Here is a 19,746-nt window from a genome sequence, read left to right on the forward strand (position 1 = left end):
TGAGGCGGGGACAACATTTTCTGTGGGACCACAGCACCACTCAAAGCAGAGACTAAGTTTAACATAAGTCTCACATAAATCTAAACACTGTAGAGATCAACAATAAAGATAGGAAACATATACAGTTTTAGCTATCATTTTTTCATGAGTTCCCCTACAAGCCTGTCTACAGCAAGTTCCTCTTCATTTATATAAAAAGAACAGGAGTACTTGCGGCACCTTAGAGACTAACAAATGTATTAGAGCATAAGCTTTCGTGGGCTACAGCCCACTTCACCGGATGCATAGAATGGAACATATAGTAAGAAGATACATATCAACTTCCCACTTATCTGTATGTGTGTGTGTATATCCACAGATAAGTGGGAAGTTGATATATATCTTCTTACTATATGTTCCATCCTATGCATCCGGTGAAGTGGGCTGTAGCCCACGAAAGCTTATGCTCTAATACATTTGTTAGTCTCTAAGGTGCCGCAAGTACTCCTGTTCTTTTTGTGGATACAGACTAACAAGGCTGCCACTCTGATACTGTTCATTTATATAGTGCATGCAACATAACTTGGTCCTGTTTTTCAACCTAGCCCTTTTCTCTCTCCTGGAGAGAGCAGGGGGGGCAGAGGGTCTAGCGAGCTACCTTTTGATCAGTCCCTTACGGCACAAAACATTAGCTATAGGTTTGCTCAAGAAATCAAAGATCTCTTTAGATTAAGGACTGCATATTCATATGTGTTTGTATGGCGCCAAGCACAGGTGTAATACTAATATATACAGAAATAGATGATTGGCAGTGGGCAGAGAAACTATTCCTGATGTTTTGCAACGTGTGTGTAAGCAGATAATCAGGCCATAGTTTTATTCACTCTTACATGATATGGAGCCATGTCTCCCCACCTCTGTCCATCCAATTATGCCAGACTCAGTTTCCTATTAGTCAAATTTTCCCACAAGCATCTTCGTACTTTCTCTCATGCCACTTTTTATGCCCGAGAGCAGATCCTCATAAAAATCCACAATGCCATTACATTTTTATTAATAAATTAATGTACATTGAGGTTGTGCTTTTTTAGTTTTTTTAAGAGGATGGAAGGGGAAGTAATTTCAGTTACACCCAAGTAATTTCATTGATGTTAATGGGGCCGCATAGTTGTAAATGAAGACAGAAATGCAGCCTAAGGGCCAGTCGTCTCAAAGAAAGAATTCCTACTTCATGACTTCAAAGCACGGAAACCTTCATAAATCACTTCAAATGTTGCCAGTTTTGCTCCTTAATAGCCTCAGTTTGCTTTAGGGGCCTAAATCACTTCTCTTTTGAAGGGGCAGGGAGGTGGCATACTCCTTTCTCCTCAGAGCAATTTGTTGGAAAAGTGGGAAGTAGAAATTTGGAGTTCCAGCAGTTTATACAGTCTTCTTTTGCATACATACTTCCGGGTGCATGGGAAAGGATGACCCTTAATTTACTGTACTTGGTTTCAAGAAAAGTATGACAATTCTTTTTATTTTGGATATAAATCATATCCATTAAAATGATTGTTCTGAGTGTGTTTAGGTCTGAAAACGTCCACCCACTAGATCTTGTCAGGGCAGTCCCCCACATTTCAACGGTAGTGCTCGTTTCTTTAAACTGGTTTTAAGTTGCTACTGTGACTCCGAACAGTAAACTATCGTTGCAGTCATTAGTCTTAAGGGCTGTAGCCTATAATACCTCTTTTGTAATAACAGCGTAATTTGAAAATGGAGATTTGTATCTAGTTAGATGCCAGTAAGCAGTGATTTCAGGAAACAGATAAAAGGAACAGAGCCAAGAATTAGAGTAATTCGTACTTAAGAGTTCCTTTCATCTAAAGATCTGAAGATCTCTACCCCCATGCCCTTGTCATACTCCCATTCTTCCACCCCAGCACTAGCCAGTTGTACTGAATCAATAGGATATGGAAGGGGCAGAACAGCACCAATCATACCAGTCTTTAAGTGGGCCAACACTAAGTGACTGCTGTGGGAGCAGTCTAGTATACACGTCTATTTGTAGCTTCTAAAGTGGTGAGCATTGTTGGTGGCACTTAATCACAGTATTTAACATTACATAAACTACTGCCCAAATACATCCCCATTACACAGAGACTGTTACTATTGTCTTACTTTAGCATTACTCATTAGCGCTCACTAGCATTACGCTTTAGTTCCCTGGAACAATTCCCAGTAAGACAGCCATCCCTCTGTATACTGTATTCTATCTAAGGGCTTGTCTACATTACCCGCAGGATTGACGGGCAACGATCGATCCAGCGGGGGTCGATCTATCACATCTAGTCTAGACACGATAAGTCAACCGCTAAGCGTTCTCCCGTCGACTCCGGTACTCCACCGGAGTGAAAGCGCAGGTGGAGTCGACGGGGGAGCGTTGGCTGTCAACTCACCACAGTGAAGACACAGTGGTGAGTAGATCTAACTACGTCGACTTCAGCTATGTTATTCACATAGCTGAAGTTGCATAACTTAGATCAACATCCCCCCCACCAGTGTAGACCAGACCTAAGTATCTGAACACTGATGGGTCAAATCCTCTTTCCTCTACCATGAGCAGTATAGTCTCAGACACAGCAGAACAAATATAGTTTCATTGCACATGTTGGGGTTCCAAGAGTCTCTACTGAGTGAGCACGCTTGTAGCCATAGGGGACACCCACCCTGCATCTGGAACCTCCAGTCTTAGGTCCTGAACAAGATTACACTGATGCCTGCTCCTCTGTGACCAACCTATTTCCCGAGATCACTTCTCTCTCTCAGTACAAAGTAAATGAAGGCTGGAGCCAGCCTATTAAAAAAATAAAATAAAAAAAAAATATTTGGGGTATCTTCCCTCCTCAAAAGAAGGTATGGCAGTCTCTAGCTATTTCTCAGACTACTTTGGGGAGTGCCTTCTTTCCACAACACAGAGAAACTAAGGCTTGCAGGCAGATTGCTGGTAAAAACAGTCTTTCAAAGTTTTTTCTTCCCTGCAAAGAAAAAAAGACTCAAATGCAAACCATCAAATGCAACTCTTTCCCTTCCTCCAAGCTAGCTAGTCAAACATAGAAAAGGCAAACTCAGTCTTTTCATAGTATTTATCCTGTGAGGCACCACGTTTTTTGCCAGGCTGTCCCCACAGAACTGCTTCCCCACTCCCAGCAACTCTTAGCAATTTTGGCCGAGGTCCACAAAAGGATCTAACAGCTTAAGTTCAACATTTTAGCATCACCAAGATTCTTAAAACCCCTGCTCAAATGCTGCCTAATTCCGGATGTGCCTGAATTTCTGCCATTAAAATCCCAGAGACAGCTACGATTCTACTGCTGGGCATGCGTACGCCACCTCAATCCTGGCAGATAGGGCCTCTCACACCTATATGCCAGTGGAATGCTTAAGGTAGGCGCCCCCATTCATTAGACATACTCAGAGCACACCTAAGTCCACACGAAATATCCAAGGTGAGGCAGGAATAAAAGGCTTCCTTTATAACCCATAAATCTCATTGGTTAGGACACTCACCTGGTATGTGGGACGCTGGTTAAGCTCTCCCCTCTGCTTGATGAGGCAGATGGCTTTGAACTTGAGTGTTCTCTGGTGTGTGTTCTAATCACTGGGCTATGGGATATTAAGGAGTGGGTCTTTGTCAGTCTCTCCTGTTGAAGCTCTACTATGGTGTATAAATAAATATGCATTGGGTCAGAAAGAGTGAGAGAATAACTCTATAGCCCAGTGGTTAGGGGCCCTATTTCTCTCCATGACCATATAGGGGCTCTAGGCACTTAACTCAAGGCTATGGATTCCACTGGATGGCAAGGCACCTAAGTGCCTTTATGGATTTAGCCCTTCCTTCCGCTTCCTTATAAAGGCTCCAGGAAGACTAACAGATTCCAGTCATTCCCTGGATGTGGTGGCTAACCAGTAGTACCTACTGGTTAATTCTTCCCTTCCCAGTGTACATGTCCAGGATTTTTGATGCCATCATCTTCCTGCTCTGAATGAGACTCAAATGAATGGTGTGCCCCAGGACAGGATGGAATTCTAGCCTGTGTTCATATACAAAAGTTACAAAACAATAAGTTACACATTAAAGTTAAGTTAATGAAAAGTTGTGAATATAATTTTTATTCTTGTATATCTAAGCAAATTTTTTTTCAGTTTATGTCTCCGTATTTCCAATTCTTTCCCCTCATTTAGGGTGCAAGATTTCCACTGGTATGTCCCAGTCAGGACAAGCCTGGGATAAATTATTGCCTGCTTAATTGAACTGATTTCTATTCATATATCAACAAGTTGAAGTAAACTTAGACCACTAACTTTACTGCAATTGCAGACAAGGTCCCCAAGGAAAAAAAAGAGACTCAATGACTGTGGCCGTTACACCACAAGTGACACGGTGGAATTGAATGTGGTCACGGGTGAGGGCTTCAGGGACCTCATACACCTCAATGAGCCTGCCTACAAAGTGCTGCATCACACCATGTTTCCTCAAAAGCAAGATTTCCAATACAGACAATGCTCAAAATGCCAAGCCTCTTTAATACCCAAGATCAACCAGACATAGCAGTGCTAAGGGAAAAGCATAGCAGCATCTTTAAGAACTAGTTTTCCACCAAACAAGCTTGTAACATTGGCAACAAGTTTGGACACATGGTACAAGCATATCGAAAAGCTTTTGTGGGCTATTAATATTGAAGGACTTCAGAAAATTGCATTTGACAAATTTCTTTGACTATTGATAAGTAGAATAGATTTGCCGTTGGTTTGTTAATACGAGTTGAAGACAGAATTGTCTTTCAACTTAAGAAAATACCCAGAAACAACATGTCCTAGATTTCATAGAGACCATTGTACTCTAATTTGCATTAACCTTTCTAAATAGGGAAACTTGATGACTGTATTATTGCATACTTTTTTTCTGAACCAAAAAGGTAATACAATATTTACCATTACAAAAACGAACGTATTTACTTTATGGTATTGATTTGTAAAAATCACTCAAGCTTCCTAAGTAAATGGCTGTAAAAAGATTGAAGACCAAGTCAGGAAAAAAAAAATGCAGATATTGTTCAGAAACATGAACCCACAACCTTTTTGAATCTAAAAATGCTGATGCTACTAATTTGAGTGCTTTATTTGGTGGGAAAGAACAAGCCACTAAAAGAGGTCTTTTTTGAGCACTAAAGCAGAAGAATGGTAATCACAGAGGACATTAAAACGGAATTTTATTTACTTTGCTGATTTGGAATCAGTTACCCATTTCAGTAGCTAGAAAAGAATTTTAAAAGTAAAATTTCCAATGTGATAAGTACCTTATGGTGCATGCTAGTTCTGCTAAATAGCACCAGTCCATCCAGTTATTTTCACATTACATAACAGTGACTGTCAACTACCTGACCCCCAGGATAAACTGGTTGCTTTTTTATAACCATTCCCCCCTCCCCACCCACCACCACACAGGCAGCAAGAGACAGTTTGCAAGCCATATAGATGTGATGTTATCAGAATTTATGATATACTGGGTGGTTTGACATGCTGATCAGAACAATGGTAAATTGAGATCAAACTAGCCAGAGACATAAAGGGTAACAAGAAAACATTCTATAAATACATTAGAAACCAAGAGAAGACCAAGGACAGGGCAGGCCCGTTACTCAATGAGGGGGGGGGGGGAAATAACAACAGAAAATGTGGAAACGGTAAGGGTGCTTAATGACTTCTTTGTTTTGGTTTTCACCAAGAAGGTTGGTGGTGATCGGACGCCTAACGTAGTGAATGCCAGTGAAAATGAGGTAGGAACAGAAGAGGCTAAAATAGGGAAAGAACAAGTTAAAAATTACTTGGACAAATTAGATGTCTTCAAGTCACCAGGGCCTGATGAAATGCATCCTAGAATATTCAAGGATCTGACTGAGGAGATATCTGAGCCATTAGCCATTATCTTTGAAAAGTCATGGAAGACGGAAGAGATTCCAGAAGACTGGAAAAGGGCAAATATAATGCCCATCTATAAAAAGGGAAATAAGGACAACCCAGGAAATTACAGACCAGTCAGCTTAACTTCTGTACCTGGAAAGATAATGGAGTTAATAATTAAGCAATCAGTTTGCAAACGTCTAGAAGATAATAAGGTGATAAGTAACAGTCAGCATAGATTTGTCAAAAACAAAATCGTGTCAAACCAACCCGATAGCTTTCTTTGACAAGGTAACAAGCCTTGTGGATGGTGGGGAGGGGAGGCAGACATGGTATATCTTGACTTTAGTAAAGCTTTTGATATGGTCTTGCATGACCTTCTCATAAACAAACCAGGGAAATGCAACCTAGATGGAGCTACTATAAGGTGGGTGCAAAACTGGTTGGAGAACCATTCCCAGAGAGAAGTTATCAGTGGTTCACAGTCATACTGGAAGGGCCTAATGAGTGGGGTCCCGCAGGGATCAGTTCGAGGTCTGGTTCTGTTCAATATCTTCATCAATGATTCAGATAATGGTATAGTGAGTACACTTATAAAGTTTGCGGACGATACCAAGCTGGGAGGGATTGCAAGTGCTTTGGAGGATAGGATTAAAATTCAAATTATCTGGACAAACTGGAGAAACGGTCTGAAGTAAATAGGATGAAACTCAATACGGACAAATGCAAAGTACTCCATTTAGGAAGGAACAATCAATCAGTTGCACACATACAAAATGGGAAATGACTGCCTAGGAAAGAACACTCTGGAAAGGGATCTGGGGGGTCACAAGCTAAATATGAGTCAACAGTGTAACGCTGTTGCAAAAAAAGTGAACATCATTCTGGAATGTATTAGCAGGAGCGCTGTAAGCAAGACACGAGAAGTAATTCTTCCGCTCTACTCCACTCTGATTAGGCCTTAACTATTGTGTCCAGATTCCACATTTCAGGAAGGATGTGGACAAATTAGAGAGAGTCCAGAGAAGAGCAACAAAAATGATTAAAGGTCTAGAAAACATGACCTATGAGGGAAGATTGAAAAAATTGGGTTTGTTTAGTCTGGAAAAGAGAAGACTGAGAGGGGACATAACAGTTTTCATGTATGTAAAAGGTTGTTACAAGAAGGAGGAAGAAAAATTGTTCTTCTTAACCTCTGAGGATAGGACAAGAAGCAATAGGCTTAAATTGCAGGAGGGGAGGTTTAGGTTGGACATTAGGAAAAGCTTCCTAACTGTCAGGGTGGTTAAGTACTGGAATAAATTGCCGAGGGAGGTTGTGGAATCTCCATCATTGGAGATTTTTAAGAGCTGGTTAGATACACACCCGTCAGGAATGGTCTAGATACTTAGTCCTGCCATGAGTGCAGGGGACTGGACTAGATGACCTCTCAGGGTCCCTTCCAGTTCTATGAAATTAGGCAAAGACAGTTGTACATCAGGATTAGAATCAGAGCAACAATGAGGTGTTATGTGAAAATAAAATACAATAGCAAAAAGAATATTCTGAGCCTTTAAAGCCCTAAAATGAGAAAGAAGGCTTTCCTCATCTAGACCCCAATACTGCATGAGTGGTATACATTCACAGTAATCGAACAGCAAGGAACTCGTTGCAAAACCAACATACTAAAGCCTAAAGTAGAGACATAAGACAAGGCTAACCTTATTGCAACTCCTAAGTGAATAGAAAAAGGCAAAGCCTAATTCAACATAGCAGCAAAGAGAGAAGAAATACCCACTTTACCTGTAGATTCCAACAGTTGCTTATTCCCTGCTTGTTTATATCTTCCTCTACCCTGGTTATAGGGGTGGCTTCCACTACTAAGGCTCATTACTATTCCAGCAAGAAGCACCTGTTAATGCACTTGTGTAAGTGTAGGAAAAGGAAGGCAGGTGAGTGAAAGAAGTAATTGGTATGTTTGTAACCATAGCAGCTAACACTGTTTTGTGTTTCACCCCACCAAAACGTGAGTCTCGGAGGAGGCTGTTTATCTTCTTAACAGTGGGGGAGGGAATATCTTTTATTGGACCAACTTCTGTTGGTGAGAGAAACAAGCTTTCAAGTTTAAACAGAGCTCTTCTAGTTTAACACGTAGTTTACACTGTGGGCAAGTCTGGTCCTTCTATAGCTGTGTGTGTAAAGACATTCCAGAATGCATTGACCTTCATGCAGAAAAGGTTGCTCTGTGGCTGCTAAGTACTGTATACCTTGCTGAGGAACTATCTGATACAAATAATTGAGATAAACATAGTGAAGTAGTATGGTAAAGGTAGAAGTACAACCACTATTATGATGGTAGAAAAAGCAACTGTGTAGACACAAACCAAATTAAGTTACTTACAATTAGCTCATATGACTGTCTCTGCTGCTTATAAAATCATAGTTAAAAGCTGTAGTATGTTCTGTTAGAGGATTTTGTTATTAAATTAGGAAATACAGGACATCTTGCAGGTTATATCACAACCAGGATGTGCTCAGTCTGGTATAGCGGGTAGGACCAGAAGTCAGGCCTAGTGGTCAGAACCAGAAACAGGAATCAGCACTCAAACCAAGGGTCAGAACCCAACAACAGAACCAGAAGCCAAAACAGGGCCTGTTGGAACAACAGGTTACGTACTTCTAAGGTGCTTATACATCTTCCTGGAACTCCCTCCATGCTTAAATAGTGCACGTGGACCAAAGGTCATGGGGTGCTACCAACTGAGTCTTCTATGGGTAGCACTTCCTGTGGTGATTAGCTTTACCCCTTCCCCCAGCATTTATAGCACATGGATCACAGTTCTCCTATGGCTGCTGGTGTGAAAGTGTTGATCACCAAGAGCCCTGCAAACCTGGGTTTTAGTCCTCTAGATCCTCACTTATTAATATAATGGAATTTTGTTGTCATGCTCTCTGCTATTGCAGATAGGATATAAAGAGCAAGCCCAGGTACATATTGTCAGAAAATTAGGAAGAAATATGTCAAAAAATCAGAAATACATCCAGCTCATTCTCACTATGATTTTTCCAGGAAACAAAACCTCTTTAAGATTTTAATAGGCACTAAAACATATCTAAAACATGTTTAATAAACCATGGTAAATGCTAGGAATTCCAAATAGGTTTTAACTATCCATGGCACTATGGAACTGAACAAATCCACAGTCTGGCCACCACGTATTTAGTTCTTCATAGAATGGTGGTGTAAAACCCTTTCCATTGCTCTTTTAAGAGAGAGAGAGAGCGTGTGTGTGTTTTCAATGTTTCACCTCTCATCCTCAGGGAAATTAATTACTGCAATGTAAAGGCTGTAAACATTAGTATGACAAAGAGTTACTATAAATGCAAAAGTTAATAAATATTTATCACTAACAAAGGTACAGAAACTCAGTTTTTAAACTGATGTCCCTTTAAGTTTGAATAGCAATGTTAGCTTGACCACATTGCACATACCGTATATTAAATTGCACATTTTGTGGGTCTAAGGAGTAATAAACAATCCTGAATGTATACTATGTGGCTAAATTAAAGGTGACCTGAACAGAGGAAAAAAATGTTGGACCTGTGCCCTTATTTTTTTTCCAGGATGTATAAAGAACTCAAAAAACACAATAAAAATATACATTGTTGGGTTTTTTTTTTCCACATTAGAAGTTTCAGGAATTGTCTGGCCTAGGACATTTTATGATGGTTGGAGAACTAGTGAATTTTGACAACACAGGGACCAAGAGAGTGAAAGTTGACTAATCTAGGCCATGATCTAGGCCATGCAAAGCAGGCTGCATCATTACGGCCCTAGACAGGAAGGGATTTTTAGTTCGACTATATAAAATACTTTGGGTTTGGTTTGCTCTTTAAAAAACACTTATTTAACTAAAACAAAATATTTTATTTTAATTAATTCTGGTGAAAGGAAATTTTTGTTTAAAGTAAAATCTCTACAGCCTTACTCCTTCACTTAAGGTATGAAAACTAACAAAGAACATCTTCAGAGCCTCTCAACAAGTCCTTTAGCAAACTCAGGGGAAACCAGAACGGATGTGAAAAACAAGCGTCATGAGACCCATAGAACACATTGGGATTACTCATGGGTAAATTGTTTGCAGGAATGGGCCTTAACCCCCCCGCCCCCATTACCAATAAAGGAGTATTTAACACATTGGGCATATATTCCCAGTCCCTGTATATTTTTCCATGATTGTAGCATCCTTGTGTGTGTGAGACACACGCTATTTACCTCGATTTGCCACTGTTGGGACCTGTGTGTGGTTTCACCCCTAGGAATTTTACAAATAAAGTCCTGCACGGAGAAAACTGAACAGCTGCTCCACCTAAAGTTCCCTTTCCTCGACTTCCCACCCTCAACAGCAAAGGAAACAAGGGAGAAGCGCTCATCACCGGCTTGGAGCTGCACGTGCTCTGCCGCCCGAGAGCTCCCAGCCGCCGCAGCTCGGACCTGCGGGAGCGCTCTGGGGCTGTCCCACGGCTCCGCCAAGGTCGCCCCCCTCCGGGGAGGGCTCTAGCTATCACTCCCTCCACTGTCTGCTAGGCCGCGGCGTCAGTAGCTCGGTAGTTGTGGGTTTAGGGCTCTGCAGTCAGGTGATTAAAGGAGGCGCTTCCCGCTCTTTTCTCCACTTATGGGATACGCTCTTTCAACAGGCGTTGGGAACCTTCCTCTGCTTTTCGGATTTTCTGTTGCAAACTCGTGTGCACAGATGTTGGGTGCTAGCACTTTCTGAGATTATCGCTGCAGCTTTTGTCCTGCCTCCGGATGGGTTGTGAGTGACAAAGGACAAGGAAGGGTTGCAAAGAATACGTGTGTGTTACCCGGAGTAAAGCACTCACCCGGCCTCTGCGGCATCAGCCTGCGTTCTTTGCACCCCCACGTCTGAGTTCAAGGAGTGTTTTTGGGTGTGCAAAACGTGCAGGAGAAGGCTCCTTGAAGCCACAGCGGAAGAGTCAAAGAGGACTGGAAAATCAGCTATAGGGCGGGGCGTTTTCCCCTGGGGTTAAGAGACAGGATCGGGGGAGGGAAGCAGGACGCAAACGCTCCAGTCCGAAACCTCCCAGCTTCGGCAGACCCGAGCGTGTGTCACCCGTGCCCAGAGAGCGCCCCCCTGGCCGCCGGCCGCAGAGCGAAGCGCAGGACAGGAGTAAAAAGGGCGGAGCTCGCGGCACTGCGTGAGTGGGGAAGGGGAGGGGGTTATTTGCGGGAGGGGGCTGGGGAGGCGGAATGCGCATGCTCTCACGCCCTTTATGACGCGGACTGCCTGAGTAGCCGGCAAAGATCAAAGCGGGAGGGGGAGCCGGGCAGGGCTCGCGAGCAAAGCTAACTGCACGCTCAATAAAACACTGCCTGGCAGCCAGGGACACCCCCCCAGCCCGGCTTTTCCCTCCTTGCAAAGTGTCCAGGGGCGGCAGCAGCAGCTCGAGCCGAGTCCCCTGCGCGGGGGGGATGAGGCGCCGGCAGGAGCAGCGGCGCACACATGGGTAGCCTGGCGCACGCATGATTTAGCCGGGGCAGCACGGGGGGAGGAGGAGGAAGAGGAGGAGGCGGCGGCGGCAGCGGGGCGGGGGAGTCGTGCTCCGCTTCCTTGCGGGGGCGTGCGGGCGGCTGAGGAGGAGCAGCCGCTGCTCCATGGAGGCGGAAAGTGGAAGCGAGGCGAGCTAGGCAGCCCGGCCGCCGAGCGGCTCTGGCTCACCATGGATTGCAGCCTCATCCGCACGCTCATCAACAGATATGTAAGTACCCGGGGCCGCGCCGCGAACTCCCCGGCCGGCCGCTCCCAGCGGGGCGCTCGCGGGGGCCGCTTCTCCCCGGCGTGCGGGGGAGCCAAGTGCCCGCGTTGGACCCACGCTGGCCCGGGGAAGCGCCCCGGTGACCCCCAGGGCGCTGCGAAGCCCCCGTCACTCCATCCTCCCTCCCCGTGACCGCTTGGTCGCCTTCGGGAGCCGCCGCTCCGCTCCCTGCCGGGGGTGGGAACTCGGCCCGGCAGCAGGTTGCAGTGGAAGCGGTGGCGGGCGCGCCTGGCTGCGAGCACTTGCACACCGGCAAACCACTGTACTCCCGGGACTCCCCGCACTTTCCAGCTCTGCCCCCTCGCTTCCTGCCTCTCCGCCGGCCCGTTTCCTTCTGCAAAGCGCGGCGGCGGCGCCGGGTCAGTGTCGGCCGCTAGTTGCTTGTAGGACGTGAGAGATTTGAACTCTCCAGGCTGGACCAGCAGGTGCCTCTCATGTGAACGCGCTTACAGGGCGAAGTATAAACACTTGTTCTGGCTCTAATCGCCTTGCGTTGCGTCGATACAATATTTTTGACTAGCTGATGGGCTAACTATTCGCTGGTGAGTAGCTGAATAGTACAGTGTTTCGAGCTATTCAGTAAGTGAAAACTATATTTGATGCAATAAGATGAATATTGTTATTGCTCGACGGTAAAAAATCCACCGAGAGAGGGGTGGCTGTGTTTACTAAGTCCCGTCTTCCGCTTTTGGAAGCCTTTACATCTGAGATAACATACTTGACACCAAACCTAGTGAAATACAAACCCTTAAGGTAGCACTCCAAGACAACAGTTATTTTTGTCAAATTGATTACAGTGAACCAGAATAAATCTGTTCAGACAGTGATTTTCTTTTCTGTTGAAGGCTGACAGTAAGTGATCAGTCATGAGTTTTTGATAGTCTCATGATTTGCAGGGAGGTCAGGAGAAGCCTTCAGGGCTTATCATTGCACATGATGGATATGGTTTATACAGTTATTAGTGTTCCCCAAATAGGTATGGGTATTGTTGTGCACTCTTTTACTAAAGCAAAAGTCAGCTTTCCTACCTAAAACAAGGTCAACTTACTATACACAAAAATAAGTAATACTACCAGAGTGGACCAGAATTAGCATTAACAGCAAATCATATTTGATTTAGAATTTTTTAAGGATTGAATTTACAGGTATTTCTCACAAAACTAAGGTGACATTCACTGTTAAGTGCAAAGTAATGCACATGTAGAAAAAAATAATCCTAACTATATGTACAAAATGATGGTTTCTAAATTAGCAGTTATCATTCAAAAAAGAGATCTTGGAGTCATTGCGAATAGATTTCTGAAAACATCCGCACAATGTGCAGCCGCAGTCAAAAAGCTACCAATGTTAGTAGCTGTTAGGCAAGGAATACATAATGAAACAGAAAATATCATAAACCTATGGTATGCCCACACCTTGAATACTGCATGCAGTTCTGGTCACCCTGTCTCAAAAAGATGTATTAGAATTGGGGGGAAAAAAAGTACAGAGAAGGGCAACGAAAATGGTTAGGGGTATAGAACAGCTTCCATATGAGGCGAGATTAAAGAGACCTGGACTGTTCATTTTAGAAAAGAGACGACTAAGGGGGATATGACAGAGGTCTATTAGACCATGAACGATTTGGAGAAAGTGAATAGGGAAGTGTTCTTTAACACTTCATGTAACACGAGAACCAGGGTCACACAATGAAATAATAGGTTGCAGGTCTAAAACAAACATAAGGAAGTACTTCTTCACACAGCCTGTGGAACTCATTGACAGGGGATGTTGTGAAAGCCAAAATTATAACAGTGTTCAAAAAAGAATTAGATCAGTTCACAGAAGATAGGTCCATTAATGGCTGTTAGTCAAGATGGTCATGCTGATCCCAAGCTCTGGGTGTCCCTGAACCTCTGACCATCAGAAGTTGGGACTGGACGACAGGCGATAGATCACTTGAGAACTGGCCCCTTCTGTTAATTCCTTCTGAAGCATCTGGCCCTGGCCACGGTTGGAAGACAGGATACTGGGCTAGATGTACCACTGGTTTGACACAGTATGGCCATTACTTTATATGAGGAAAAATGAATTGACTTTGAGATGAACAAAGCACATGGTTTTTGAAATCTGTATGAAAGGACAAACAAATGATATCAAAATTAGCGTTGTATTAAGTTGGAGAAAAGTGTATATTGAGGGTCAAAAGAACAGTGCTAAATCTGGCTTTCGTTAACATCCTCACTGATGATCAGGAAGAGAGGGTAAACAATATGCTTACTAAGTTACTACTAAAACCAGAAACAATACAGAGAGATTAGAAATATGGGCAGGAAATTGAAACTACATGTGAACTAATGCAAATTAGTACATTTGGGGATGGGGGGAAGCCAAACCATAAATATTTTATGAGATGGGGGTAATGCTAAGAGACTTTCGGGTGTTCAATGTATGTGTAGGGGTTTTTTTGTTGTTGTTGTTTTTTTTGGACTGCATGTTCAGAAATATCTTGTCCTAGGTCAGGGAGACGATTTTCACTCTCGGTGAAACAGTAGCTAAAGTACCCAGTTTCTTTCTAAGCTCTTCAGCCAGAAAGATATGGACAAATTGGAAGGAAATGAGAAGAGTTTAGAGGGAAAAAACCAAAGAGAATAAAATGACGGGTGTTGAAGAGATTTCCTTGTGGCAAGACTTATAATGCTTCAGCTAAGGGGTGGGTGGGTGGGATGGCAACTATATTCACACATCTTTAGAATGTAACCCTGAAGAAAGGAGAGGCATTTCTAAATATTATACAACTTTAAGTCTTAGTCCTTCAATTGGATCTTCATTGTGGAGGATTCAGCTCAGGTGTACTCTTATACATATGCAGAGCCCCATTGTAGGCAGCAAGTCTCCATTTAGGTGGAAAAAGAAAAGGAGTGCTTATGGCACCTTAGAGACTAACCAATTTATCTGAGCATAAGCTTTCGTGTTTCAGGCAGTTGATAGATTTCCACTCCATACGGCTAAATGCAGTGCCTTACATTTCCACTCCATACGGCTAAATGCAGTGCTTCTGTAAGGCACTGCATTTAGCCGTATGGAGTGGAAATGTATCAACTGCCTGAAACAGGAAAGCTTATGCTCAGATAAATTGGTTAGTCTCTAAGGTGCCACAAGCACTCCTTTTCTTTTTGCGAATACAGACTAACACGGCTGCTACTCTGAAACCTGTCATTTAGGTGCAGTGATTTGTCAGTGCAGATCCAATTGCAGGATCCGGCCTAAGCAAAGGCCAGTTTTGGATATAGCTGTGTTTTGAAAAATGATTTCCAAGTTCTAACGAATAGTCTTTCAGAGGAAGTACTGCAAACAACTTTGGTAAAACCAGGCTAGAGAATATTCTAAGAAGAGAGAGACCATGTAAAAATCATCATGTACTTGTGGGAGGATGGACTGTATCATCTAAGTTTCTTTTTAGTTTTGATGATTAAACAGGCTAAAAATTTAAATGCAACCACTTCATAAGCTGAATTATGGAGTGTTCCTATTTCTCAATGCTCAGAACTTTCTGCTTCAGGATAAAGTCAAGATATGTGGGAGAATTAAAAAGATCTTTATAATTCACCAGATTTTCTAGACTGGCTTCTATGAATGCATACTTCATCAGTTGCATGTTATTACATTGCTTGGAGCAGGTAAACTATCTTTCCTATTTTCTCTGTGCGTCTTGTTGGTTTCTTAAATTTGAATTATTTATTATTATTTTTTATGAAAACTCATGGAAGAAGCTGCTGTGGACACTATAAGGTTTACCACTTCAGAAAACTCTGCAAGTAGATGTCTAGCCAGTTGCTTTTCCCAACTCAGTGGTTGAACTGTTTTATTTAACCACGGCAGTAAACATACTCTTGCAATATTAAATGCCATCCCTGAAACTGATTGGTGTGAGTGATTAGATGTCCATGCCATAGCATAGATCTTTATCACTGTTACCGAATAGATGACACCCACACACTCATCTCATCTTTGTCCTCATTTCAGAACTTTTTAAAAGGCTGGTGAGTAGGGGGGATGGTACTGCTGGAGGAAAGCCATAGAGAAAAGGTCGGTTTTATGTTTGCGTACACAATGTCAAGCTCAGACTTAGTCTGACTTCGTGTGGTAAGCTGAGGTCCTACCACTAAGAATTCTCTGCCCCTGACTCTTTTCCTGAATCATTTTGGCTACAATGGTTTTGTGGTGTGTAGTTGTCTTGGTGGATTGTGAATGGATAAATGGTCTCTAAGGTATGCAGGTGCTAGCCTATTAGAGGCTTTGCAGATTAATAGTGTTTCCCTGGCCGAATCCAGACTAAACTTGGCTGAGTGATATAATCTCTTCACTCTCTGGCTAGTAAACAAATGCTGCTTGTTGAATTAGTTGTAGCTTCTGTGAGGTGGTCTCTGTCAGTCCTAGATAACTTCCAGTTGTGTAGTTTTGAGGTTAAAACATTGGGGTTTTTTATTCAAAAGGAAAGGTCGGTCTCCTGGCTTACCAAAGGTGAGAGGTTGTAGTCCTCGCTGCAGTTGGAATCTGTCCAAAAGCAGTGAAGTCCAGCGTAACTTCAAGGTTATGAAAAACTTTTGGATCTGATGCCCTTAGTTCAGGGTGAAGTTTGTTTTGGCTAGCATCTTGAAATGTTTTTGTCTAGTGTTTAACCTGAATTGTTAGTCATTTGTTTCCTTATTTGTTCCAGGTATGAGGACCCTTGATAATGACATTGGTTTGCCAATGCAGCCTGACTTTAACCAGTATGCTGAGCACTTCCAAATATCATACTGTGTCCATGCCATCTCCCTGAGTGGTGGGAGAACACTCTAGAAGAGTAGAGGTGCTAATAATAACAGTGTAGTCAAATCCAAATGCGTTCTGCCTCCTTTCTGCGAATTATTCTCTGCTTCCACACATACCCTGTCCTGTACACCCCTACAGGGCTGTGGGTAGGGGAATAACTTATATGAGAGATCCCAATATTTGAACAGTTTGTAAATGCTTTGGGTTCCTTGAGGATAAATGGTGTGACAGGAATATACATTTTGTTTTATATTTCCATATGAGTTTTGTTTACTGAAAGTAGTGCTTTAGTGGGTTTCAGTTTGTTGAGCATAGTACATGGGTTCTTAATTGAATAATGAAGTTCAAATATTCATAGTTTTTCTGTAATATAGAACAGAAGCTTCTGACTAAATATATACTGTTTAAGTTTAAACCATTCAGTTCCCTGAAGTCTTGAACATGTTTTGATTCTTATGGCAAACAATGAAAATTAATTTCCTAATATACATGATTAAAAATCTGTACAGCTTGTAGCCTAAAGTCCCCCCCCCCCCCCCCCCCAAGTTAATTAGACTGACTTTTTACGGGGAGAAATAGACTTGAATTTTGGCCGATTTTTTTACAATGAAGTTAAAGTAACTTCTGTGTCTGTGATGGGGGTATACAAACCCCAAACTGAAGGTTCACATAAGACGGATGTTACTCAGGGCAGCAGACTTTTACACTCTGTCGGAAGGAATTTGCTGATGTTCCTTCCCACAGGGCCCTGGGCTAGGACCTGGTGGAGAGGGGTGGGCCTGTGTTCTGTACCAAGCCCCACTTATGGCCAAGGCCCAGATGCAGAGGGGAGTCAGGAAGCAAGCACCATTAACGCTCTTCTTCTCTCCTTGCTGTCCCTTCCCCCACCCCCTTGTGCCCCGAAAAAAGAAGATGGAGGTCAGGTGCACTAACCACCAGGAAACCCAGCCTTCCAAGAACCCTATCACAATATCCCTGATAGTACTCCCTGGTAACTTATCTGGTTTTACAATCACATTTTTGTTTTAAAAAAATGTTTCTTTCCTCTGTTGTGTGAATGATTAAAGCAAACTGGAAATCATACTGTACAGGAGAAATAGGGAAACTGATTATACACAAACTGAAACTAGTAGTAATAGAGAATCTTTTTCTCTAAACTCACAGAAGTTTACTATAGCTATTAATAACTATATCAGGGTGGATTTGATTTAAATCACTAGTCAGGAAGACTCGATTTTAATTATGGATTTCTACATAGAAGTACATTCTTGTTGGTTGTTAAACTCAGACAGATGTAGGTTTCATTTTTAGAAGGTACACACTATACATTTTTTTAAGTGATTTATTTTGAAAACTTTTCAGATTAGTTTTACAGCCATATCAGAAAATGAATGATTGTTTGGTTATGTCATTTACCAAAGGTAATTGAAGGAGATATTTATGAAGTCATTTGGAGGTGAACTATCTTCAGTTCAACAGGTTTATCATTAATATTTAGAGGATTTTCTTGCCTTGCTGTATTAGGAGGAGAACATCACCAGACAGACATTTAAATTGTTTTATTCAACTAAAACAACATTATGTATTTTGGATTTTTTTCTTCAACAGTTAACATATAATATCTTAACAATACAAGCATATCAATTTTTGAATTTAAACATTCAAGTTCTTGTAAAATCAGGTTTGTTTATGTTTTTTAACTAAAATAGCTAAATGAAATACATTAAAAAAAAAAAAATTAAATTGACTATGTCAGCCAGGTCAACATGAGAAACTTAAAATATTGGCTTTTGCAGATAACACAGTTGTCTTCACCTTCATTTTCTTGTTTGTTCATAATCTGGAAAAGAAAAACAAGCTTTCTTGCTTTTTCAGGTCCCAAATGATTTCTCAGTTTGGAATGAATTAGTCCAAAGGAAGAAAATATTCTTTCTACGCTGGCAGAAGAAGCTACTGCTGTTAAGAGTGAGATTATCACTTCAACAGTCTCTGAATCCAAGTGCTTAAGTGACTTCCACCAATTCACTGGTGTGACTTTCTTTAAAACATCATCAGCAAACATGTATTTCTTGAATGGTTCTTATTCCCAAACTGGGTCTCTTTTATGGCCTGCTGCTATTACAGGTTTTCCTTTCTAGTGAGAGAATGGTATGGTGGATCTCAGATCCATGAAGGCTACACTCAAAGACCTAAAGACTTCTGGAATATGCTGCTCAAACAGTTTCACATTTTTTTTTTTCTACTGCCTGTCCCTCCCTTCTCACATTTATCTCCAGACTTCTTCTCCTTGTCGAGATCTATTCCACCTCCAACTATCTTCTGTTCATTGAACTTTTTGAAACTTTGCACTTTTAGAGAGAGGTAAGGGATTGACTCTGTACATAAATTTGCAGAGGGACAATAGGGTTGAGGTCTGTTATTTCTCACTTCTGTATATTTATTTAAAAATATTTTTGCTGTTACCAAGCATATTATCTTTGGAGACACAAATCCACAGTTTGAGAACTGCAAAACCAAGCACCTCTAATGATATCTTCTCGACTGAGCACTGATTCCCATTGGGTAGATAGATTATTTAGATTAATCTTTCTATACAGAAGCCCCTGGAACCCCATAAGATTGGGTCTCTAATCCATGAACTATTGGAACTCATTTACAAAACTTTTCTTAAACATTACATGAATATATTGTCTTATACAATAGAATTTATAATCCCTACTGCATGATGAGATATCTTTGAGCTACAATGTATCTTAATTAAAACTTTGTTAGGTTTTTTTCCTCAAAGCATTTTATCAAAAAAATGGGATTTTTTTGATATTTTTAAAAAAAAATATTTTTTTTTATCCACCCTGACTATAGTAGACACATGACTTAATTCCTTTGCATTTTAGAATCCAACTTTACATTTGAAGATGTGCAGCCATCTAAAATGACCTGAGAGGATTGAAAACTCATTAAATCTTGAGGCTTTTATTGGTGGGTTTATTCGATTTGATGCCCCCCCCCCCCCCGGTGAATGTGTGGTTTAACAGATGCAGCATAATTGTGTAAACAGAATCTCTTGTGAACAGTTTAGAGGTGAATCCTGTATTTGAAGGCAGGTCAACTTGAAGGTCAGGGCTTGAAAATACTTACTAACAACCAGGTATTAGTCTCATTGCTACACATTGGGTCTGAATAGCCTCAGTGAAAATGGCCAGTTTTGTT

The 19,746-nt window shown here is 41.8% G+C and overlaps 1 protein-coding gene and 1 long non-coding RNA gene across 8 annotated transcripts in view; one reads left to right on the top strand and one right to left on the bottom strand.

The window, feature by feature from the left end:
• Positions 1-2,821: 2,821 nt before the first annotated feature.
• Positions 2,822-11,149, bottom strand: LOC122463809. Of its 4 annotated transcripts, none has more exons than XR_006287430.1 (5): positions 10,786-11,149; positions 8,303-8,471; positions 7,705-7,813; positions 3,939-4,052; positions 2,822-2,996 (listed from the first exon to the last, which is right to left on the bottom strand). It is a non-coding gene; the product is annotated as an uncharacterized LOC122463809 (long non-coding RNA). The 4 variants fall into 4 exon arrangements; XR_006287428.1 differs by having other exon boundaries at positions 10,178-11,149; XR_006287427.1 differs by having other exon boundaries at positions 8,579-11,148.
• A 68-nt stretch (positions 11,150-11,217) lies between these two features.
• The window catches only part of ATP11A (ATPase phospholipid transporting 11A), a 214,053-nt gene continuing 205,524 nt past the window's right edge, over positions 11,218-19,746 (top strand). For 2 of the 4 annotated variants that reach the window (XM_037897098.2, XM_037897104.2), the window contains exon 1: positions 11,218-11,682. In XM_037897098.2, coding sequence (XP_037753026.1) covers positions 11,644-11,682 — 39 coding nt within the window. In that variant the 5' untranslated portion in view covers positions 11,218-11,643. The remainder of the gene's footprint in view (positions 11,683-19,746) is intronic. The other 2 variants (XM_037897078.2, XM_037897089.2) reach the window with 1 other exon arrangement.

The sequence above is a fragment of the Chelonia mydas genome, chromosome 1 (genome assembly GCF_015237465.2).
Source record: "Chelonia mydas isolate rCheMyd1 chromosome 1, rCheMyd1.pri.v2, whole genome shotgun sequence".
Taxonomy (NCBI): domain Eukaryota; kingdom Metazoa; phylum Chordata; order Testudines; family Cheloniidae; genus Chelonia; species Chelonia mydas.